At 29.3% G+C, this 25,516-nt stretch overlaps 1 protein-coding gene across 2 annotated transcripts in view; it reads right to left on the bottom strand.

Annotated features, from left to right (window-relative positions):
* svr (Carboxypeptidase D svr) overlaps positions 1 to 24,416 on the bottom strand; it is a 78,084-nt gene extending 53,668 nt beyond the window's left edge. Inside the window, exon 1 of one of the 2 annotated variants that reach the window (XM_075302670.1) lies at positions 23,390 to 24,416. In XM_075302670.1, the coding sequence (XP_075158785.1) occupies positions 23,390 to 23,920 (531 nt within the window). In that variant the 5' untranslated portion in view covers positions 23,921 to 24,416. Of the gene's footprint in view, positions 1 to 661; positions 2,241 to 23,389 lie in introns of those variants that run through there. The other variant, XM_075302669.1, reaches the window with a different exon arrangement.
* Between the last annotated feature and the right edge of the window lie 1,100 nt (positions 24,417 to 25,516).

The following is a 25,516-nucleotide window of genomic DNA, read 5'->3' as shown; positions in this document are numbered from 1 at the left end:
CAATATGGAATTTCTAATTTTGTTATTTTTCGGATTATTAAATCCGAGTGTATGACATACGGTGCAACAATTGTCTCTAGTCTATTTTATTTGTCCTCGAGGAAATATTTAAAGGACAAAATAAAACAGCCTTTGTCTTAGAAAAGTCTTTCTTTCCTTTTCCTGTGCTTCCCCTATATTTTACACTTGTTGTTGCTTAGAATTTTCGTAATAACAAAAAATATATCTATATATTTCGGCAACAGTTGGCAAAAAAATATTATACGTATATATACATATATAATATTTGCCCTTATCGATCGATCAGAACCCACTGAACCTATTTACATGAACACAAGAGTATGGCAACATTCCCACCATGATTATATAGGTGGAGAAGGGGAGTAGAGGTGAACAGCTGTTATCAGTAAAAATAATAGAGAGCAACACTTTGTTATGACACTTCATCAAAGCAACGGTGAGAAGGAAGGGTAAAGACATTTTTATATGTCCAATATATAATTTGCACTTCATTAGATATTCTTCTTTCTCTCCAATAACTATAGCACAAATACACTTGTTACTCCCCCCTCTCTCTATTTATCCCTGCATCTCTTACCATTTCTCACAATCCATAACAATTTTGCAATATGGTTAAGAAAAAATAAGAATCTCTATTTACCTGCGACCTTTCAAAACCATCTGGATTCATAGTGGGCATCAAATATATATCTGTTGTATTCACCAATTGAGCCACTTCTAAATTGGTGTGATAATTGTATAAAAGATATTGGGCCAAATAGATTAGCAGTTGACGTCCTATAGTCTCATCACCATGCATATTTCCAATATATTTAACCATTGGAGTAAGAAGATTACGGTGACGTACACTCTGGCCAATATGTAAGAGGACCAATGGTCTTCCTTCAATGGAACGACCAATTGTCTCAACTTGTGCATTTTCGGGAAATTGTTTGGCCAAAGTGGCAAAAGTATCTTCGATGTCTGCCTGGCTGGCATAATAGGGACGTTGCAGGAAACTTTCATCTTCTTTGATAATATAACCTTGACATAAACTTGGTGTAAATACGACAACAATAAAGTTAATGGCCAAGAAGCAAAATGCAAATGTGGAAATTAATCGAGTTGCTGGCTTTGACGTTGCAAATAAACGCGACGATGACGACGAGCGTGGGTGGTTCGATGAATTGAATGTCAACATTATTGCCGCTGCTGTTACTTCTCTTCGTTTAATCCTCTTCTTTTAAATATGAATGGTAGTTGTTGGTATCTCTGCACTTTTACTTCTCCCGGACAAGTGAAAGAGTGAGTGGGTACGTATGTGAACAAGTGAGAGTAGTGGTGAGTTATGAGAAATTGACAACTGTTTAATTAGTGGGTGGTTGGGGTTCTTTGACGTAAATAGGACCTTTACGTACGTCGTCTGTCTAATCTGTATTTGGTTTTTGTGCCTTCATATACTCCCCCTTTGTCCGAAGAGTTTTTTGCGAGAATGGCGTAGGTTGGTTGTTTTGTGTGGTTGCTGCTGTGCGATTGTTGCTTGTCCTATAAGGTTGACGTTAGAACATAATCGCACCAATGTATCCTTATGTTTGTTTGTGTGGGTTGTACATTTGTATAGATACTTTTATATTGAAATATATTTAATTAATTTTATATCCTCTTTAATAAGTAAGTTAGATAAAGAAACTAATTTAAAATTTTTCTTTGGTGTAGGTATTTCTTGTTGCTGTTATTGTTGTTAAAACATATGTATATTCTCAGTTAATAGAATGGTTGAAAAGTCTTTTCGTTTATTTGCATGGAAGTCTTTTTTGAGTGAATGTTGATTTAACTGCTTCAAATTGGTAAATTCTTCAAATGTCTGCTAATATTTTTAAAGTGCTCCACTTTTAGCTTTGTTGTACAGATTCTATTTTTGTTGCTACTGCTGCTACTTTGGTATACGTTATTCTAATAATTAACACCCCGAGTTCACCACAAATTTAATGTTAATTTAACACACACGTACTGTAGTAAAGGAAATCCAAAATTTCTTTATTATTCCATTTTTGCAAATTGTTGTTTCATTTTTGTTTTCAAACTCAGAGAGTTTTTATTTTTCCACTTTGTCTTTTTTTAAGTGTGATGTATAGGACTGCTATTGATTTTAGCCGCTGTTATATATAGATTTTTCTTCTTCTTCTTGTTCTTCGTTCCGATGTTGTCCGTATTCGTTAACTATTGTTACTCTCTACCTTAAGTACAAATAACTGACTGAAATAACATCAGTGACTTAACGGTGGGTTTTGTTTTTAACATGTTTGTGTTTCTAGAGTGGTGACATTGGTGATATTAGCAGTATCATATACACCACCTACAGGGTATGTATTTAACAGTAAATTTTCAACAGTAGCACAAAAAAGCCCAATGCAAACCACATATTGTAAACAAAAGAGAAGAACAATGTTAAATTAAAATAATAAGAAGAGTATTTTGCCCGAAACTAAGAAGAGAAAGAGAGAATACAAATTCATTGTATGTGATTGAAGTTTTTGATTTTATTAGGGGTAGCATATATTGCCTAAAACGTGGGTCATTCACTAAGTTTAAAGAAGTGAGGGGATAAATGTGTTGTTTTCTAGCTATTCCCAGAAAAAAAGCGTCGCCAAACAATTTTTACAATTTTAATAATTTTATAACTTTAGAATTATTCACTCTACTTAGTAATACTGAATGTCATCCTGCTAAACTTAAGGCACAAAAGGAAAGAAAGATTAAATGTAATAACAATAAATTCACAATTTGAGATCTCATTAAAATATTTGCAAAGAAAAATGATAAAAAAAATAATCAAATAACAAATAATAATTAATAATTACCCAGCAAAAAAAATTGGAAGTACTTCTAAGGGCACAACTTTAAAAGCACTTCCAAAAAATTTCTCCAAAGATGTTCTTTATTTTAACTACTCAGGAAGTTCTTTTAATTCAATTTTTATAACTCGTTTTTTTATATTTTCAAAGGATAATTTTAACTTTTCTTGTTTCAAATAGGTTAAAACAGAGTAAGAATTCATAAAACGGTAAAAATTTTTTAAATTTTGTAAAAAAAAGCTAAATCCATTCTAGAAAAATTGCGAATTTTTAGAAATATTTGAGGTCAAAAGTTTCGAACAAAGCTTAGAATGCATTATAATCATAAAAAAATATATATTTGTCAAAATATCACAATTTTTTTTTAATTTACATCCAAAACACTTAATTCGGATCACACCTTAAGAAGTGAAGCAAATTCAGTGCAACGGCTGTGGAAATTGTGGGTATCCGTCCTATGACAAGTCCATGTTAAATTCATCGCTTCTGCGCCAATTTTGCACCAATTCCGGATCCAAAAAGCACATTTTCACTACTTTTTTGGCGACGCTTTTTGTGCTGGGTAATAAAATAATAAGTAAAAATACCTTGTTTTTAGTTTTTAAACATTTTCACCTGGGAGTAACTAGGATTTGGGGCTTAGTCAAAATTTTATGTTCAGAGATGGAAAATTTAAACATATTATTGGACAAAGTATATTAAATTTCCACTAAAGTCGAAGTTTTCGACCATTGAAGTGCTAATTCGGGTGTTTAGGGAAGACACATATACCGTCGGTACTTTTCGTATAAGAAAAAAGACACACATATTTTGGCAATTCTCACCTGAGCAAACAAGCCACCTGTTGTGCCCAAAATTTCGTGCAGAATATGAGCCGCGCGAAATAACTGAAATCGTATTGCACAACAGTCAATTGCTCTTGCAATAATCTTGTACCAAAAGATGAGACTAAGGAGCTACGCTATGAAATTATTAAACAATTATTGTGTTTGAAACTTTCGAGATAGAGTCTACGTATTTTGTACAAAATGACTTTCTCTTTGGTTATTTAACATAAACTCTCCTCTCTTTATCTTACTCTTTAACTATTTTCTCAACAAAAATCTCTCTGCACGCAAAGAAAAAAAACGTTTGGAAAACGTGTACCGAAAACGTTTTTCTTTTGTTAGAGTTTTTTGAATTGCTTCGAAAATTTTAAACTTTTATCACCAAAAAAATTCGTTTGTTACAAAGTTTTTATATTTTCAATAAAAAAGTTATTTTTGAAACAACAACAGAGTCCGTTTCGTTTATATCAAACACTCTTCTTTTCTGACTTTTGGTCTTTAATAAAACACATTTTACAGTTCAAAATTTAATATAGTACAATGTAATGTTGAACATTTTTTTCGGAATCTTCCGAACACATGTAGAATGTATGTAAAAAAAAAAAAAAAAAAAAAACTTTGGTCGAAGCAGGGATCGAACCCACGACCCTTGGCATGAGAGTCAGACGTAGCAACCACTGCTCCACGGTGCCAAACTAAATGTTTGTTTCTGTTAAATAAACTTTGTTTATTCGGTTCGTGGGCGCCGCAAGCTATGCTATATAAATATAACTTATATGGATATTTATCTCTTGATGACCATAACAGGTACATAGCTCAGTGGTTAGTGTGTTGGCTTACAAAGTGCATGGTCCGCGGTTCGATTCTCCGTCCAGGGGAAAGGTAAAAAAATTTTAAAAATTTATAAAATCGTATAATTTCTTCTACATTGTTTGTATTACAGAAAAAGGTGCTAAGAACTAAAAATCTTCGTGGAAGTGAGAAAGATGTGAGGGAAAATGCAATTAGCCAGAAAAAAATTTTTTTTTGAGTTAGTCTTTATGAAATTGTTTTTACATCCTGGAAAAGAATAAACGTTTATCACAAAAAGTATATACTTTTCTTCCAAATACACTTCCTTACAGCGAAAAGCAAATGAGAAACGAACTTTGTTTGTCTAAAATTTCGTTTGGGAGGAAAGAATTATTTTTTTGCGTGTGTTTATATATCCGTAAACAAAGAGTTTTTTTGTTTGGTTGAGAGGGTAGAAGAACTTCAGTATTGTCATAGGTTGGCGTTTTGTAAATTTCGCAAATAAAATCTTATCCTCAATAGCAGCACTAAAACGGGTTTTGAACTCAAGACAAAACAAAAAGCTTCAAACTCTGTAGTCAATTCATATGAAACTGAAGCAATATGCATAATTTGCAAATGTACTTGAGCAATATTGCTGCACGCTGCTGACGTATACTTATCAGCATGGAACAATTTTCTTTCGAAATCTTATCAAAACAAAAGTCAAACTGGAATATACTAGCGAATCTAGGATTGGCAAATGAAATAAACAATAACAATATACAGATTTTTAAACACACATTTTATGAAATAAATGCCCTAGTTTAACAGTTAAATATAATTGAGGAATTGTATTTGAAATCATTCAGCGATTAAACTTTAGATGCCTTTTCAAAATGAAAATAAGCAAAGAGCAGCAACATCAACAACAAATGCTGTTTATTTTGAAGAGAGTATTTGATAAATATGCTAAGTGTTAAAGCTCCGCTTGCTTTTATGTAAAAAAAGAGCTTTGCTGTTTTAGCATTTTAGGAGAGCAAGTGCAAGTTTATTTCGTTGGGAGTTTTTTACCTGCGAGTTATGCGATTTTTCTCAAATTTAAGCAAGTTTTTAGAAAAAGAATTAGCAAGTGTTGGATGTATATATTTCTTTTGTTTCTCTATCTCTCACTCGCTTTAACTCTTGTTCGTTCACCGACATTGCTTCGCATCACATAAAAGAACCGAACAGTACGTAAACAAATAAAAATTTCCATATTATTGGCATAAGTGCGAATATTTATGAGTTCGTTTCAACACTGATAGAAAAACTTCGTAACAGTATAAATAAAAATATTTTAAATTTTAATGTTCAAAAGCAAAAAAGTCGGAAATAACATGAAATTCTAAAATCAGTTTAGATTTTCTCTCTCGCTTTTTGTTCAGTGTATATTCGATTAATGTTCCATACATTGGCTGTGATAAATTCTTCAGCTTCCCAGCAAAAAAAAGCGTCGCCAAAAAAGTAGTGAAAATGTTCTTTTTGGATCCGGAAGTGGTGCAAAATTGACGCAGAAGCGATGAATTTAACATGGGCTTATCATAGGACGGATGTCCACCATTTCAAAAGCCGTTGTACTGCATTTGCATCACTTCTTAAGGTGTGATGCGAATCCAGTGTTTTTGATGTGAATTAAGAAGTTTTGTGATATTTTGACGAATTAATAATTTTGAATGTTTTTTTGATATTTAACGCATTATAACGTTTGTCTGGTACGTTTGACATCAACTATTTTTAAAAATTCGCAACTTTTCTAGAAAGGATTTAGCATTTTTTTGGCAAAATGTAAATAATCTGCACTATTTTATTAATTCTTAATATGTTTTTAACCTATTTGGAACAATAACATTTAAAATTTCCAATTAAAAATATGAAAAAAGCACGTTATAAAAAAATTGACTCAAATGAACTTCCTGTGTGGTTAAAATAAAGAACATCTTTGGAAGGATATTTTTGGAAGTGCTTTTGAAGTTGTGCCTTTGTAAGAACTTCCAGCTATAAAGGATTTGGGTAATGCAGACTTGAGGTCTGTGGTAGTCAGCAGCTATCTTACAATTTTCTATAGAAATAAAATGTTAACAACATTTTCTATAGAAATAAAAATTTCCAAAAATTTCCTATAGAAATAAAATTTTGCACAACTTGTCCAAGGAAAATTTTGACAAAATTTCTAAAAATGTTCTATAGAAATAAAATTTTGAGAAAATTTTCTATAGAAATAAAATTTTGACAAAATTTTCTATAGAAAAAAATTCTGAATATTGTCTATAGAAATAAAATTTTGACAAAATTTTCTATAGAAATAAATTTTTGACAAAATGTTCTATGGAAATACAATTTTGCCAAAATTTTCTATAGAAATAAAATTTTGACAAAATTGTCTATAGAAATAAAATTTTGACAAAATTGTCTATAGAAATAAAATTTTGACAAAATTTTCTATAGAAATAAAATTTTGACCAAATTTTCTATAGAAATAAATTTTTGACACAATTTTCTATAGAAATAAAATTTTGACAAAATTTTTATATAGAAATCTAATTTTGACAAAATTTTCTACAGAAATAACATTTTGACAAAATTTTCTATAGAAATACAATTTTGCCAAAATTTTCTATAGAAATAAAATTTTGACAAAATTGTCTATAGAAATAAAATTTTACCAACATTTTCTATAAAAATAAAATTTTGCCAAATTTTCTATAGAAATAAAATGTTGACAAAATTTTCTATAGAAATAAAATTTTGAAAAAAATTGCCTAAAGAAATAAACTTTTGACAAAATTTTCTATAAACATAAAATTTTGAGAAACTTTTCTACAGAAATAAAATTTTGACAAAATTTTCTATAGAAATAAAATTTTGACAAAATTTTCTATAGAAATAAAGTTTTGACAAAATTTTCTATAGAAATAAAATTTTGACAAAATTTTCTATAAAAATAAAATTTTGACAAAATTTTCTATAGAAATAAAATTTTGACATAATTTTCTACACAAATAAAATTTTGACAAAATTTTCTATAGAAATAAAATTTTGACAAAATTTTCTATAGAAATAAAATTTTTACATAACTTTCTATAAAAATAAAATCTTGACAAAATTTTCTATAGAAAAACAAGTAAGGAAAATCTAAAGTCGGGCGGGGCCGACTATATTATACCCTGCACCACTTTGTAGATCTGAATTTTCGATACCATATCACATCCGTCAAATGTATTGGGGGATATATATAAAGGTTTGTCCCAAATACATACATTTAAATATCACTCGATTTGGACAGAATTTGATAGACTTTTACAAAATCTATAGACTCAAAATTTAAGTTGGCTAATGCACTAGGGTGAAACACAATTTTAGTAAAAAAAAATATGGGAAACATTTAAATCTGAAGCAATTTTAAGGAAACTTCGCAAAAGTTTATTTATGATTTATCGCTCGATATATATGTATTAGAAGTTTAGGAAAATTACAGTCATTTTTACAACTTTTCGACTAAGCAGTGCCGATTTTACAAGGAAAATGTTGGTATTTTGACCATTTTTGTCGAAATCAGAAAAACATATATATGGGAGCTATATCTAAATCTGAACCGATGTCATCCAAATTTGGCACGCATAGCTACAATGCTAATTCTACTCCCTGTGCAAAATTTCAACTAAATCGGAGTTAATAATTGGCCTCTGTGGTCATATGAGTGTAAATCGGGTGAAAGCTATATATGGGAGCTATATCTAAATCTGAACCGATTTCAACCAAATTTGACACGCATAGCTATAATGCTAATTCTACTCCCTGTGCAAAATTTCAACTAAATCGGAGCAAAAAAATGGCCCCTGTGGGCAAATGAGTGTAAATCGGGCGAAAGCTATATATGGGAGCTATATCTAAATCTGAACCGATTTCAACCAAATTTGACACGCATAGCTATAATGCTAATTCTACTCCCTGTGCAAAATTTCAACTAAATCGGAGCAAAAAAATTGCCTCTGTGGGCAAATGAGTGTAAATCGGGCGAAAGCTATATATGGGAGCTATATCTAAATCTGAACCGATTTGGCTGATATTTTTCAAGTTTTTCGAGACTGTTAAAATATTCGAATGTACGGAATTTGAGGAAGATCGGTTGATATACACGCCAATTATGACCAGATCGGTGAAAAATATATATGACAGCTATATCTAAATCTGAACCGATTTTTTCCGAAACCGAAACAGGACCCTATACCAAATTTTAGGACAATCGGACTAAAACTGCGAGCTGTACTTTGCACACAAAAATACATCAACAGACAGACAGACAGACGGACATCGCTAAATCGACTCAGAATTTAATTCTAAGCCGATCCGTATACTAAAAGGTTGGTCTATGATTACCCCTTCTTGGCGTTACATACAAATGCACAAACTTATTATACCCTGTACCACAGTAGTGGTGAAGGGTATAAAAATTATGAAAAAAATGCCTAACGAAATAAACTTTTGACAAAATTTTCTATAAATATTTAATTCTAAGCCGATCCGTATACTAAAAGGTTGGTCTATGATTACCCCTTCTTGGCGTTACATACAAATGCACAAACTTATTATACCCTGTACCACAGTAGTGGTGAAGGGTATAAAAATTATGAAAAAAATGCCTAACGAAATAAACTTTTGACAAAATTTTCTATAAATATAAAATTTTGACAAACTTTTCTATAGAAATAAAATTTTGACAAAATTTTCTATAGAAATAAAATTTTGACAAAATTTTCTACAAAAATAAAATTTTGACATAATTTTCTATAGAAATAAAATTTTGACAAAATTTTCTATAGAAACAAAATTTTGACAAAATTTTCTCTAGAAATAAAATGTTGACAAAATTTTCTATACAAATAAAATTTTTACATAATTTTCTATAGAAATAAAATCTTGACAAAATTTTCTATAGAAATAAAATGTTGACAAAATTTTCTATAGAAATAAAATTTTGACGAAATTTTCTATAGAAATAAAATTTTGACAAAATTTTCTATAGAAATAAAATCTTGACAAAATCTTCTATAGAAATAAAATTCTATAGAATTAAAATCTTGACAACATTTTCTATAGAAATAAAATTTTGACAAAATTTTCTATAGAAATAAAATTTGCGAGCAAAGGTGTGTCACAATGTCCAGTTTTGAGAGATTTCACTGTATGAGTTTTTCATGAAATTATTCAGGAAAGTTTATTTGACCTTCATCAATTATTCTATTCATTCCACAATAGTAGAAATAAAAGTCTAAAGTGTTCAATTTTCAAATTATTGTGGTTCATTGTTGACAACATGACCTATTCAATAAAATATACCCACCACTTGAGGCTCCAAGAAAACTTCTTTTCATTCATCACTGCAAGTTCTTAAATAAGTCCTTGAAAAATGCATTGAATTTGTGTGTATTTTTATAAAGTAATCGTATCATTACAAAACCACTTGAGTCACGATTTTTGTTTTGTTAAATTTGCTTGTCAAAACCCATAGAGTAAATCTTATGATGGGAATACTTGAAAATCTATTGAAACTTTTAGAAGATGAAGAAAGATAAACTTGTGTAATTTTAGATGATCGCATGCCATTATAATTGCCAAGCGTATCTCAATGAATGAAACCACTGGCTCAATTCATCTCCATGGGGGGATAAGAATTGACTTAGTTAATAATATCGTAGGCATGTGCAAATAAGCTTATGCATAGATTAGAGTGTGATGAAAAATATTAGTTTTCGACATGTTATTTTTCGAGACGATAAAATATTAATATCATTTTATTATTAATTACTTCTTGGTATTGGTTTAAAATATTTCTAAATATGGCTTTAGATTTGAAAAACTATTACCTAAAGGGTTGTTGGCCCATCCTAATATTCGCACATGTGTAGTTCTTTCCACTGCAATGACTTGACTATGGATATCGTAGAAATACAATCAGCGAGGAAAGTTTGCATCATTTGAGAAAAACACAGCATGAAAGAAAATGTAGGTTAGTTATAGAAAATTTTAATTAAAATATTTTACTAATTGCAACAAATAACTTAAGGTTTTCAAATTGAAGAAAATCGATTAAAAATAATACATTTTTTCTGGTTTTTAAGAAAATTTTCTATTTTGAAGGAAAAAATAGATTTAATGTTTTTAGCGCTTTACGAAGTCCAAGACAGACACATTTTAAGTAAAATTTACTACTTTTAGAAAAATATGAACTCTATTAAGAAAAATTACTTATTAAAAAAAAGATTGAACCTTTATCAAATTTTTATTTCTATAGAAAATTTTGTCAAAATTTTATTTCTGAGAAAATTTTGTCAAAATTTTATTTCTAGAGAAAAGTTTGTCAAACTTTTTCTTTTATAGAAAATTTTATCAAAATTGCACATCTATAGAAAATTTTGTTTCTATAGAAAATTTTGCCCAAAAATGTTATTTCTATAGAAAATTTTGTCAACATTTTATTTCTATAGAAAATTTTGTCACCAATTTATTTCTATAGAAAATTTTGTCAAAATTTTATTTCTATAGAAAATTTTGTCAAAATTTTATTTCTATAGAAAATTTTGTCAAAATTTTATTTCTAGAGAAAATTTTGTCAAAATTTTATTTCTATAGAAAATTTTGTCAAAATGTTATTTCTATAGAAAATTTTGCCAAATTTTATTTCTATGAAAATGTTGTCAAAATTTTATGTTTATAGAAAATTTTGTCAAAAGTTTATTTTTTAGGCAATTTTTTCATAATTTTTTTTATAGAATATTTTGTCAAGATTTTATTTCTATAGAAAATTTTGTCAAAATTTTATTTCTATAGAAAATTTTTCAAACTTTTATTTTTATAGGAAATTTTGTCAAAATTTTATATCTATTGAAAATTTTGTTAAAATTTTATTTCTACAGAATATTTCGACAAAATTTTATTTCTAGAGAAAATTTTGTCAAAATTTTATTTCTAGAGAAAATTTTGTCAAAATTTTATTTCTATAGAAAATTTTTCAAACTTTTATTTTTATAAGAAATTTTGTCAAAATTTTATATCTATTGAAAATTTTGTTAAAATTTTATTTCTATAGAAAAATTTACCAAATTTTATTTCTCTAGAAAATTGTGTCAAAATTTTCTTTCTATAGAAAATTTTGTCAAAGTTTTATTGTTCTAGAAAATTTTGTCAAAATTTTATTTCTATAGAAAATTTGTACCTCTAGTTGGGAATATTTTACAAAATATACCAAAACATCAAGAATTCTACACTGATAAAAATATTGCCGCGAGTCCGAAGATGTCATGTCCTTAAAATATGGATGGGAATATTGCTTTGCGTTGAAGACGCATTTCTCTGACATAAAGTTTTTTTCCCTTGTCCAAAAGTCGATAAACTTTTCTATGAAGTCGTTTTATCCTAAGAGTTAAGTGATTCGACTTAAATATAGGTATCTTTATATGAAAGAAAATTTTCTGGTTCCCAACTCTAAGTTCCCGGCCATGATTCCCACGACCCTCCTGATAAAACTAATTATTAAATGCATTTTAATGGATAATAATTCTCATCGTATACATACTTTTACAACCAAGTGTTTGTCATATCTTTTAACGCCAGTTAAATGTCGTCTCAAGTGCACTTGGACTTGACCAACATAATATGATATACAAGTGTGGTTTATGGAGGAGAAGCACAAAATAAAATAACATAAAATAACAAAATTCTATGGAGCTTTTGTATCAAATGTTGACATTATAATAACTCAACAGAGAGTGGGGTGAGCGGAGGGGGTCAGAGAAAAAATCACACACATATGATGACGACACATCAAAGTTGACGAACAGATGAGTATGGCCTAAAGAAAAAACGGAAGCACCGCACACAATCGAAGCATGTTAAGCGTTTTGAAGCCATTGACCTCTTGCAGCGTTTGGTTGGATCATAGAATAAACCAAAAAAAGCCGGTATTAACAACAAATGTAAACGAAACTATTAAACTACATTTAATAGCCGTAATTTTACTTCTATAGAAAATGTTTATATTATTTCTATAGAAAATGTTGTCAGAATTTCATTTCTATAGAAAAGTTTGTCCATATTTTATTTCTATAGAAAATGTTGTCAAAATTTTACTTCTAAATAAAATTTTATTTCTAAAGAAAATTTTGTCAAAATTTTATTTCTATCGAAAATTTTGTCAACATTTTATTTCTGTAGAAAATATAGTCAAAATTTCATTTCTATAGAAATTTTTGTCAAAATTTTATTTCTATAGAATATTTCGTCAAAATTTTATTTATATAGAACATATTGTTAAAATTTTATTTTTATAGAATATTTTGTCAAAATTTTATTCCTATCGAAAATTTTGTCAATATTTTATTTCTGTAGAAAATATTGTAAAAATTTCATTTCTATGGAAAATTTTGTCAAAATTTTATTTCTATCGAAAATTTTGTCAAACTTTTATTTTTATAGAACATTTTGTTAAAATTTTATTGTTATAAAATATCTTGTTAAAATTTTATTTCTATAGAAAATTTGGTCCAAAATTTTATTTCTATAGAAAATTTTGTGACAATTGTATTTCTATAGAAAATTTTGTCAAAATTTTACTTCTGAAGAAAATTTTAAATCTATAGAAAATTTTGTCAAATTTTTATTTTTATAGAAAATTTTGTCAAAATTTTATTTCTTGAGAAAATTTTGTCAAAATTTTATTTTTAGAGAAAATTTTGTCAAAATTTTATTTCTAGAGAAAATTTTGTCCAAATTTCATTTCTATAGAAAATTTTATTTTTATAAAAAATGTTGTCAAAACTTTATTTCTATAGACATTTTTGTCAAAATTTTATTTTATTTCTATAGAATTTTATTTCTATAGAAAATTTTGTGACAATTGAATTTCTATAGAATATTTTTTTCAATATTTTACTTCGGAAGAAAATTTTATCACAATTTTATTTCTATAGAAAATTTATTCAAATTTTTATTTTTATAGAAAATTTTGTCAAATTTTTATTTTTATAGAAAATTTTGTCAAAATTTTATTTCTATAGAAACTTTTGTCAAAATATTAATCCTATAGAAAATTTTGCCCAAAATTTTATTTCTATAGAAAATGTTGTCATAAAGGTTGATACGGTCAAAATTTGGTCAAGGGAAAACGCGTGTAAATCGGTGAAATCGTTTATTCAAAAAATCAAATTAAATTCCTTTTTCAAGTTCAATTAGTATAACATTCAGGAAAAATATTCAGTTAGGCTTTCGCTTCTCCAAATCCGAATTGCCGGGCCTCACGCTTGACACCTGCCATCAGATTTTGTACAGCCACATTGTCCACCTTCTTCGCCGCAGAAATCCAGTTGTTGGCGGCGTACCACTCCATGGCCTTTTTACCGTAATGGCAAGATGCCAAATCCGGCCAAAACAGTACGGAACAACCGTGTTTCTTCAGGAAAGGCAGCAGACGTTTATTCAAACACTCTTTCACGTAAATTTCTTGGTTGACAGTCCCGGAAGCTATGAAAATGCTGCTTTTCAAGCCACAGGTACAGATGGCTTGCCAAACCAGATATTTCTTTGCGAACTTTGACAGTTTTATGTACTTGAAAATATCTGCTACCTTTCCCCTTCATTTTGCCGTATAAAACTCCTGTCCCGGAAGCTGCTTGTAGTCGGCTTTGACGTAGGTTTCGTCGTCCATTACCACGCAGTCAAACTTCGTCAGCATCGTCGTGTACAGCCTCCGGGATCTCGCTTTGGCCGTCGTAGTTTGTTTATCATCGCGATTTGGAGTCACTACCTTCTTGTAAGTCGATAGTCCGGCTCGTTTTTTGGCTCGATGCACGGTTGTAGACGATACACCCAGCTTATTTGCGGCATCTCGGAGAGAGAGGTTAGGGTTTCGCTTGAAACTACCGGCAACTCTCTTTGTCGTCTCAGCGGCTTTCGGTTTTCGTTTTCCCCCCACATCCAGACTTCCTGGCTGTCGACAAACGTTCCCCAAACACTTTAATTACATTTGTAACGGTTGATTTGGCAACTTTTAGCGATTTTGCCATCTTTGCGTGCGAGTAGCTCGGATTTTCGCGATGCGCGAGCAAAATTTTGATACGCTGCTCTTCTTGCTTGGACGGCATTTTGACAACTGAAGAGTGAATTCCAAAATCAAAATAGGAGCAACATTCTACACACACACACCTTCAAAATGAGGGGTGTTCAGGTTTTTTAAATGCAAAATTGAAAGAAATACGTCAAGTTTATATTGACCAAATTTTGACCGTATGACCCTTTACCTTTATTTCTATAGAAAATTTTATTTCTATAGAAAGTTTTGACAAAATTTTATTTCTATAAAAAATTTTTTCAAAATTTTATTTCTATAGAAAATTTTGTTAAAATTTTATTTCAATAAAAAACTTTTCAAAATTTTATTTCTATAGAAAATTTTGTCAAAATTTTATTTCTATAAAAAATATTTTCAAAATTGTATTTCTGTAGAAGGTTCGAGTGTGGTTCACTTTGGGTTTAGTGAACTACCCGAATATATTCTGATAATTGGTTGAGAGCTTTGCTGCAAGTAGGAATGTGGTAATTCCGAAACGTGCGTCCACCCAACCATCTTGCAAGCTATAGAGCATTGCTCAAATAAATTTGACGAACATTCGTTTCCTCTGTTGGTTAAGCTACTCTTGCAGTTTAGTCAACGCAATGGTTTTAAAGCTGAAATAAAAAAAACAACAACAATGCTTAAAGAACAAAACCAACAATAACAAAACAAAACAAATGGAAAAAGAAGAGGAGGCACGCCCAAAATAAACCCAGCCATGTGAATTCAAATCGATGATTTGACAGTGGCATAGGAAAAGAGATATGTTTGTTTCGAATTTATTTCGGCATAAGCCGGCTAAAACCTTTTTTCGGAGGGTTCAAGTGTGGTTTTTGTTGGGTTTAATAAACTGCCTGAATTTATTCTGATAATTGGTTGATAGTTTTGCTGCAAGTAGAGGATGCTGATGAGGAATGTGGTAATTCCGAAACGTGCGTCCATCCAACCATCTTGCAGTCTATAGGGCTTTGCCCAAATAAATTTGACAAACATTCTTTTCCTCTGTTGGTTAAGCTACTCTTGTAGTTTAGTCAATGTATGGTTTTAAGCTGAAATAAAAAAAACAACAATTTTATTTCTATAGAAAATTTTGTCAAAATTTTATTTCTATAGAAAATTTTGTAAAAATTTTATTTCTATAGAAAAAAAATTTTTCCCATTCCCATAATGTAGTTTACTTTTATTTCTATACACAGAAAAAAAAGTAAACTACATTATGGGAATGAACTATCTCGTGCGAAAATTGAACTAAATTGTATTCCGAATTTTGAGATTCTTTAAATTGACGACCTTTTTGGATTTTTAATTACCATTTACTCAATGCATCTTTCTCGGGAGGAAAAAAGAACTAAAAATAAAGAAAAAATCTTAAGCGTCAGATCATTCCCATTTTAACAACGTTGTAGTCTATTCTTACTATTTTTGAGAAGTGTATGAAAAACTTCTCCCGTTTTAGTTAGAATTAAACTACTTTATATGTCATTGACATTTTACTGCCATATAGTTCATACAATTTTTGAGGCATACCTGGAATAAAGAAAAAATCTTTGGGCTGGGGAAAATTTCTTACAAAGTTTTAAAAATGAACTAAAACAAAATAAAATTTTTGCAATAAATATTAGTTCATTTTAGCATCAGTTTTACAACACACTTTTTTCTGTGTAGAAAATTTTGTCAACATTTTATTTCTATAGAAAATTTTATCAAAATTTAATTTCAATAGAAAAATTTTGTCAAAATTTTATTTCTATAGAAAAATTTGTCCAAAATTTTATTTCTATACAAAATGTTGTCAACATTTTATTTCTATAGAAAATGTTGTCAACATTTTATTTCTAGAGAAAATTTTGTTAAAATTTTATTTCTAGAGAAAATTTTGTCAAAATTTTATTTCTATAGAAAATTTTGTTAAAATTTTATTTAGTAGATCTTTGTAAGCAATCCACAGTGAAGGGTACATAAGAGTCGTCCTGACCGAAGTTTTGGCCGTATATGTTATACTGGTTTAGTTTTAGTTTGAATAATTCCACTAACCTCTTTCCACATTTACTGAAACCATCTTGCCACTGTCACACTGAATTGCCGGGTAGTGTTTGTTTCTTTAATTAATTTATTTATAATTCATGCGATTAAAATACATTCCCACATTGAATGTCCGAAGACAACACACCAAAAATGGAAAGATCAAGTATATATGTAATGGCTTACTCAGACATACGAGTATGTGGTCATACTATTCACAAGTCTATCTTTGTTCAAGATTTCAGCTCTTCCATCCATTTCTGTTTTACACTTAACATGCATTGATAATGAAAACCATAAGATATGATTGAAAGAAACTTGTTTTTTTTTTTTTGTTTTATTTATATCGGTTTTTTTTTGGAGCATTTGGTGATTTCGCATTTCTTTGTTGGTTGGGATTTTTTTCTCCCTTCTTTTGGACTGAGTCATGGAAGGTTTTTTGTAGGGTGATAGAAATAAAAAAAAAAAAAAAACTTATTTACTTTTTTTCTGGAATTTGGAATGTAATAACTATTGTTAATATTAAATGAAATTTGAGGGAGTTACTTTAACCTTTCACTTTTTTTAGGATGTGTCAACTTTGTGAGTCTTATAAGGTTGACAGAGCAACATACTTTTGTTATATACTGTAATCTATTTCGATCTAGTTTTTTTTCTGTTATTTTTTATGTTTTGCCTTGGTTTGATTTTAATTACTTTCTCTTTCGATTACATGCAAAATGAAATAGAAAGTATGCAAAATATTAGTAAACGTTTGCATGAAATTAATTTAAAGTTATGGCTGAGAAAATTAGTTTATATTATATGTGAGCGCAAATTAAAAATGCGGGATTTTTTCAAATGTTGGAAAAGTTGTTCAAAAAAAATTAGGACAAGCAAAGAAAAAAAAACGTTTGGAAAAACGGGTATTTTTTCTTGCAGAATTTTTTTGTGTAATTTCTTCAAAAATTCAAACTTGTATATTGCGTCTTTTATTTTATAGCCTTAGGTATGGGTCTGATAGCTTTGGTAAGGTTAGGTGGCAGCCCGATGTATCAGGCTCACTTAGACTATTCAGTCCATCGTGATACCACATTGGTGAACTTCTCTCTTATCACTGAGTGCTGCCCGATTCCATGTTAAGTTCAATGACAAGGGACCTCCGAACGGCGTTCCACATTGCAGTGAAACCACTTAGAGAAGCTTTGAAACCCTCAGAAATGTCACCAGCATTACTGAGGTGGGATAATCCACCGCTGAAAAACTTTTTGGTGTTCGGTCGAAGCAGGAATCGAACCCACGACCTTGTGTATGAAAGGCGGGCATGCTAACCATTGCACCTCGGTGGCTCCCGTCTGATAGCTTAATCATGTGGGAAAAATTTAGGAAAAAATTTTGTTACAAAATTTTTGCAAAAAAAAAAACAATACCAAAATCAAAGCCCATTTCATTTATATAATTCTCTGATTTCTTGTAGGTTTCGTAAAAATAATTCAATGTTGGAAATAATTTCGAAACCTTGCGAAAACTTTTGGAATATATGTGTACATACACTCAAAAAATTTTTACTTGGATCCAAAGATGTTGACCTTCTCTTAAGGGGTTTGGTATTGATTCCGAGCCAAAGATGCAGCTTCTTTAAAATAAAGACATTTTTCAGCGACCTATCTGGCCTTATCTAGAATCAATAAAATTTAAATTTGGATTCAGATCTCATTTATCGAATTTTCATTTTCTTTTCGCGTTATATTAATAAAGCTATTCACGTACAAACAGTTTAAAAATCCAAATTATAGCGAATACCTCAATGTTTTCTTAACTTTAAACCAAAGATGCTACATTCTCAAATTTAGTCTTATTTGAAGCTTTTTTTATATATAGGCATATATTTTTCATCTTAAATCTAAAGATTCATTATTTCAGTTAATTTAAGGACGATTTCTTTAAATCAAAAATGTGTTTCTTTATTTTAAGGAAAATTTTCCTTAGTTAAAAGACATACGACTTTAACGGAGGGACGCAAATTTACAAAATAAAAAAAAATAAATAAAAAAATGAGGTGCTAACAACAAAGGTTTTTGACCTAATAGGATTAGTTTGTGTCCTAAATTTAATGAAAAAAATTTTTTAAGTAAAGATTATAAACTTTGTCGTAATTAAAATGTCATTCACCCTTATTCCTGAAGTCGCCGTCGCTTTTTGTCGTCTGTCGCTGTTAAGTCGTCTCGTCATTCATTTGGTATTCCTGTAGAGTGGCGAGGCGACGACGACGATTACTTCTTGTTCCAATTACAATACTCGGTAATAAAAGGCCGATATCACTAGAAATCTATCAGCTGATGTGCAAAAAATGAATTTAAATTTTTTTGGTTTAAAATATTTTTATATCTGACGTCGAAAAATTGAGAAAAAATATTTAATTTGACGCGGGAATAATGTGGATATATATTAACGGACGGTAAAAGCTTCCAAAGCTATAAAAATGGCCACGACGCTGAGATCAATAGCACAAGGATCATCGTGAAATAAAACAATCAGCTGATGTGCAAAACTTAATTTTAATTATTTGCGTTTAACATGATATTTGTTTGTAATCCAAGTTTAACTTGGAAAATCAAAATAAATGGTAAATTTGAAATGATGTACATTGTATATGTTTGGTGCTAAATGAAATACATTAGCCTTGAAGGGTTTATATTAAAAGTAAATGGAATTGAAAATCAAGACGTATAATTTAATTGTGCAGTTTTTATCAATTTAGTATAAATATATCATTTTTTATATAAATAGATTTGTGAACTTGAGTTCCTCAAAGAGTGGAAGCTGGAGTAAATACTTGACCAATATAGTTTTTTTTTTTGTAATTTTTGAAGATTAGTCACTTTACTTCTTACCAATTTCTATTTTTTTAAATTACTTTTTAATTGTTCGATTAATAAAGTCTAAAAAACTTCTTCAAAAATTAATCACTAAACTCGTCGCTGGTAAATTTGACGGCGACAAAAAGCGACCATATTGGCGACAAAAAGCGACACCAGGAATACCGATTTTCGTCGATAGTAGAATATATCGACATACGGAATACCAAATAGTGGCGACAGACGAAAAGCGACAAAAAGCACGGCGAGGGCGACTTCAGGAATAAGGGTGATTATTTTAAAGAAATTTGTCCTTAATATTTTGTAAATTGCGCATTCTAAAATCTTTAATATCTCGTAAATATTTTTTTTTTCAGTGTAGTTTGTAAGAAAGGAACCCATTAAAAATTTGGTTTCTTTAAATAAAGTTTCTTATAATAAAAAATATTAAAAAAATATAAAATATAAAAAAAGCTTCAAATAAGAATAATTTTGAGAATTTAGCATCTTTTGTTTAAAGTTAAGAAATCATTTTTACTTTGTGGTATCCGCTATAATTTGGATTTTTTGTGTTTATGCTCAACACTGTGCTCTATAAATAGAACTGCTTGAATGTATGCGTTGTTCGTGAGTTGAGGCTATAGCGATAATTGTCTGTCGATGACAATATAAGGGTTGTCATTTATATTTCGGGATTAGACCAATTTTCGAATCACTTTTGCCACTCTGATTGTGGTATCTCCAAAACATGCATTCTGAACGCATTAACCACTTCTTCAGATGTCGAAAAACGTTGACCTCTCATTTTATTTTTCACGTACGGGAATAAAAAGAAGTCATTTAGTTCCAAGTCAGGACTCGATGTTTCGAGTGCTCAAAAATTCAGTTGTTTTAGCCACTTTGTGCGAGCTTGTATTGTCGTGGTGAAGATCGGTTGGCTTTCTTGAAGGACTTTATTCTAGTGCTACACTCAAAAAATGTGAACCCTCTATTTCACTAAAGCCAATTTAACTTTAGTTTAGTTCATGGAATTATTATGTTTAGAGAAGTTTTCTATACTCTAATAATTTTAATTCTACTAATTTTTTAATAAGTGAAAAAAATTAATTATGTCTAATAATATTTTCTTGAATGTCGAAAAATATTTACTTATTTTTGTGAAGTCGGCACGACATGCTGCGTTCGTAATACTGTGTAGTTAAAATTTTTTTAAAAATAATCTAAATTTTCTAAAAATAACCAAAATTTTTCTTCCTGTTGGATTCACTGTAGATCGTGCGATTTAACGCCTTTCGACTATTTTTTGTGATGCTACACACAAAAAACAATTATCCTGATTCAATCACGAAATTAATTGATCCAATTATTTTTTTAATTGAAATGTCTTTAATCACAGAATTGATAGTATTAATTAATTCATACTATTAATTTTTGTGATTGATTTTTGCTTCAATTAAAAAAATTTTTGGAATCAATTAAATTTTTAATTTAATATTTTTTTTAAACGCAATTAAAACTTTAATTCGAAAAATTTTCGTGAACATTTTTCTGTGTATGAAGCTTTAATTGACGCATTGGAACACAACATTGAAGTATTTTTCGTGAGATACCAGCTGATACGTTGGAAAGAGTATGCCAAAATTTGACTAACCGGATGGACCATTTGAGACGCAATCGCGGTCAATATTTGCATGAAAAAATCTTCAAACATTAAATTGTATGGACCATACTATCGATTCAAATTGTTTTTCGACTACCCAATCTAAAAGAGTGGTTCAATTATAAGGCTTGCAGAGCAAAAACCTGATCAAATTGTTTATAATGACCATATTTGTAACAACCAATAATTGGTCGTGAGTACTATATTTGCTCATATTGATATTTTATTGTATAACCAATAATACACACACAAACGTGAATAGATTCTGAAATTTTAAATTCAATAAAAATCACGTATACTTGCTTATATTAAAGAGTTAAGATTAACTTCCCGCAATTTTGGGGGCCAACAATGCTTTTGACAAAACCATTTCTAAACCAGTACTTAATTTATCTAGCCTTTGTTGAGTAAACTTAATTACAAATGCAAACATGTATTTGTCTAATTTGTGAAAGAAAGTTTTGCCAAAATTCCATCAAAGAACAAAGAAAACAAGTTCAGCAAAAATCGAATTATATTTAATTATTGCGAAAACACTTGATCAAATTTATCTGCAGAACAAATGAGAATTTCGTACCGCTTAGGTATATGTGTACAAGAATATAATTTCTTTAGTGGATAATGCAAACAAATGGGGAATCTGATGTTTTTTCAGCCCCCAAAGTTATTATTTTTTGGATACACACAAAAAAATATTTTTTTGTCTTCAAGCACCAAAATTAATTTGGAAATTTTGTCAAAATGTTATTTCTATAGAAAATTTTGTTAAAATTTTATTTCTATAGAAAATTTTGTCAAAATTTTATTTCTATAGACAATTTTGTCAAAATTTTATTTCTATAGAAAATTTTGTCAAAATTTTATTTCTATAGAAAATTTTGTTAAAATTTTATTTCTATAGAAAATTTTGTCAAAATTTTATTTCTATAGAAAATTTTGTCAAAATTTTATTTCTATAGAAATTTTTGTCAAAATTCCATTTCTATAGAAAATTTTGTTTCTATGGAAATTTTTATTTCTATAGAAAATTTTGTCAAAATTTTATTTCTATAGAAAATTTTGTCAAAATTTTATTTCTATAGAAAATTTTGTCAAAATTTTATTTCTATAGAAAATTTTGTCAAAATTTTATTTCTATAGAAAATTTTGTTAAAATTTTATTTCTATAGAAAATTTTGTCAAAATTTTATTTCTAAAGAACATTTTGTCAAAATTTTATTTCTATAGAAATTTTTGTCAAAATTTTATTGCAATAGAAAATTTTGTCAAAATTTTAGTTCTAAAGAAAATTTTGTCAAAATTTTATTTCTAAAGAAAATTTTGTCAAAATTTTATTTCTATAGAAAATTTTGTTAAAATTTTATTTCTATAGAAAATTTTGTCAAAAATTTATTTCTATAGAAAATTTTGTCAAAATTTTATTTCTATAGAAATTTTGTCAAAATATTATTTCTATAGAAATTTTTGTCAAAATTTTATTTCAGAAGAAAATTTTGTTAAAATTTTATTTCTATAGAAAATTTTGTTAAAATTTTATTTCTATAGAAAATTTTGTTAAAATTTTATTTATATAGAAAATATTGTCAAAATTTTATTTCTGTAGAAAATTTTGTCAAAAATCAATCAGAAAAGTTAATAGAATCAATTAATTTTTTAATTGGATCAATTAATTGAAAGTCAATTAACTTTCAATTAATTTTATTTGTGTGATTTAAGACATTTCAATTAAATAATAATTGTATCAATTACTTTCGTGATTGAAGGCAAAAAATGTTTTTTTTGTGTACCAAAATCCTTAAGTGAAGGTCAAAATCTTCGAATCCAAGTAAACTTTTTTTGAGTGTACGTATATCCTATGTTGGTGGATATAATAAATTCCATTCTTCATCTTCTACTAACAAATTTCTTTGAACCAAAACTAAATTCCTTGCACAGAAAAAAATTTCACCAAAATATTTCCAATTGAAATTTTAATTCAAAAATTTTAATTTAATTTAATCAAAAATTTAATTGATTCGACAATTTGTTATTAAAACAAAAATTGATCACAAAAATTAATAATATCAATTAATGTTTTAATTGGATTAATTAATTTTTTTAATTGACTTGGGTGATGGATACTATCGTTTCTGTGATTGAAGACATTTCAATTAAAAGTTAATTGGATTAATTAATTTCGTGATTAAATCCAAAAACTATATTTGGTGTGTTCGTTTTATAAAAAAACATATTTCAATATATTCTCTTAATCGAGCCTATTGTTCTCTTACCTTTGCTGCAGCAAATCCATCCGGATTACAACTGGGTAATAAATGTATTTCCGTTGTATTCAATAACATTTGCACTTCCGGTACGTTGGCATAATTTTTAGTTAAATATTGAGCCAAATATAAAATCATTTGCCGACCCAAAGTTTCATCGCCATGAATATTAGCGGTAACTTTTACCAATGGTCTTAGAAGATCACCCGTCACGATATCTTCACCCGGCGCGGAGAGGGCCAAAGCATTCATGTCACGATTTTCCACAGTTTTGCCGATTGAATAGGAGCGCGCTAAATGGGGAAATTCCTCTTGCAGTTTCGCGAATAACGATGCGACTTCATGATTATCGAGATATTTCGGATTTACGATAAAGTCTTCGTTCTCGTTGTGGGTTTCTGATGCCGAAGCAACTGCAGCCACAGTTAGAACTATGAATACAAAGGTAACGTAGACGACGTATACATTGAGCAATCGCAAGAAGAGAGGTGAGTCAGAACACCTCTTAGAATGCACACCTGCGCGCATTTCCCCCGACATTTTTATTGGGTCCCGGGCATACACGCACGCACACACAATTAACACTAATATAAGATTTTGCTTTTGTTTTTGGCTGAAAACAAAATAGACAAAGAACCAAACACTTTAAATTACACTAATACCAACACTTTGTAATTTTCTTGTAATGCTATTAAATGAGACACGACGAGACAGGTAACAAAATTGTATTATTTTTCTTTCCTTTATATTTTTTTTTTGTTTAAACAACACCTTTGCTGACGTTGATTTATTGCTTTTCTGTAAAACTTTCTTTTATATATTTTTTTGGGGTATCACACGCATAAATGCACTTGATTTTTTTCTATGATATTTATGATAAAGAAGGCACTTTTTCTTTTTTATTAGATTATTATTTAAAATATTTTGCTATCTTGACGAGTATAGATCACGTTTAAACCAAATCTAATCGAAAAATCCAAAATCGAATTGAACAGTATCTCACAAATACTGAGATACTTCCTCCGCCGAATGTGTTGTTTTGTTACTGTTTACGCGTCAAAATAAGCCAAATTCAAAACCGTTCCATCGTCCCCCTTGTGACTGCTCCAAAGAGATGACGGCGTCCGAAATCAACTCTTTGGCGGCGTTCTACACATATGGAGTTATATGTAATAGAGTGGGCCGGTGTCTATGAACAAAACATTGCTGTAAAACCAACAAGAGAAAAAGACGGAAAAGATATTATACGCGAGTTTACCAGAAGGCTTCATTCTGTTTGTGACTTTAGGGTTTATTTCTATAGAAAATTTTCTCAAAATTTCATTTCCATACAAAATGTTCTCAAATTTTATTTCAGTAGAAAATTTCTACTTATGAATTACCTCTTAGTTCGAGAGAAATATTTTGCAAAATCTACCAAAACATCGAGAATTCTACCAATGTACCAAACAGTAAAAATCTACCATTTTTAATAGAATTCTACCAACTGCGACAACCGTGATTATATCCCGATAACAATAGTTTTATGTGCTTTTGTAAATAATAAAATACAACCATAGAAAAATTATTACCATACGGGCTCAAATCGATATCGTACGTTATTGATAGTTAGCCAACCCCGTATGGTACAATATCAATACCGAACTGTACAGGCGGTACACATAGCATGAAAGTATATGATACTTTTTACGAAAGTACCAATATGGTATTGAAAATAATACCTTAGCGGTATTGATATTTATACCATTAAGGCATTGTTGTATAAACTGTGCGGTATTACCAAACAATAACAAAACGGTATTGGGTTTAATACAAGCCCGGTACTTATTGTAATACATATTTAGTTTAATAAAACACACGTAACAAATATGGTCATGGATTATCCCTGCTCAGTAATGCTGGTGACATTTCTGAGTGTTTCAAAGCTTCTCTAAGTGGTTTCACTGCTATGTGGAACGCCGTTCGGACTCGGCTATAAAAATGAGGTCCATTGTCATTGATCTTAACATAGAATCGGGCAGCACTCAGTGATAAGAGAGAAGTTCACCACAGTGGTATCACAATGGACTGAATAGTCTAATGCGTTTTACAGACTATAAGTTTTTCCGGACAGAATGTCTGTGTTTGTAAAGAATT

Source organism: Haematobia irritans, chromosome 3, assembly GCF_050003625.1.
Source record: "Haematobia irritans isolate KBUSLIRL chromosome 3, ASM5000362v1, whole genome shotgun sequence".
NCBI classification, from domain to species: domain Eukaryota; kingdom Metazoa; phylum Arthropoda; class Insecta; order Diptera; family Muscidae; genus Haematobia; species Haematobia irritans.
The sequence above is the reverse complement of the archived record's forward strand: the minus strand, read 5'-3'. Positions and strand labels throughout refer to the sequence as shown.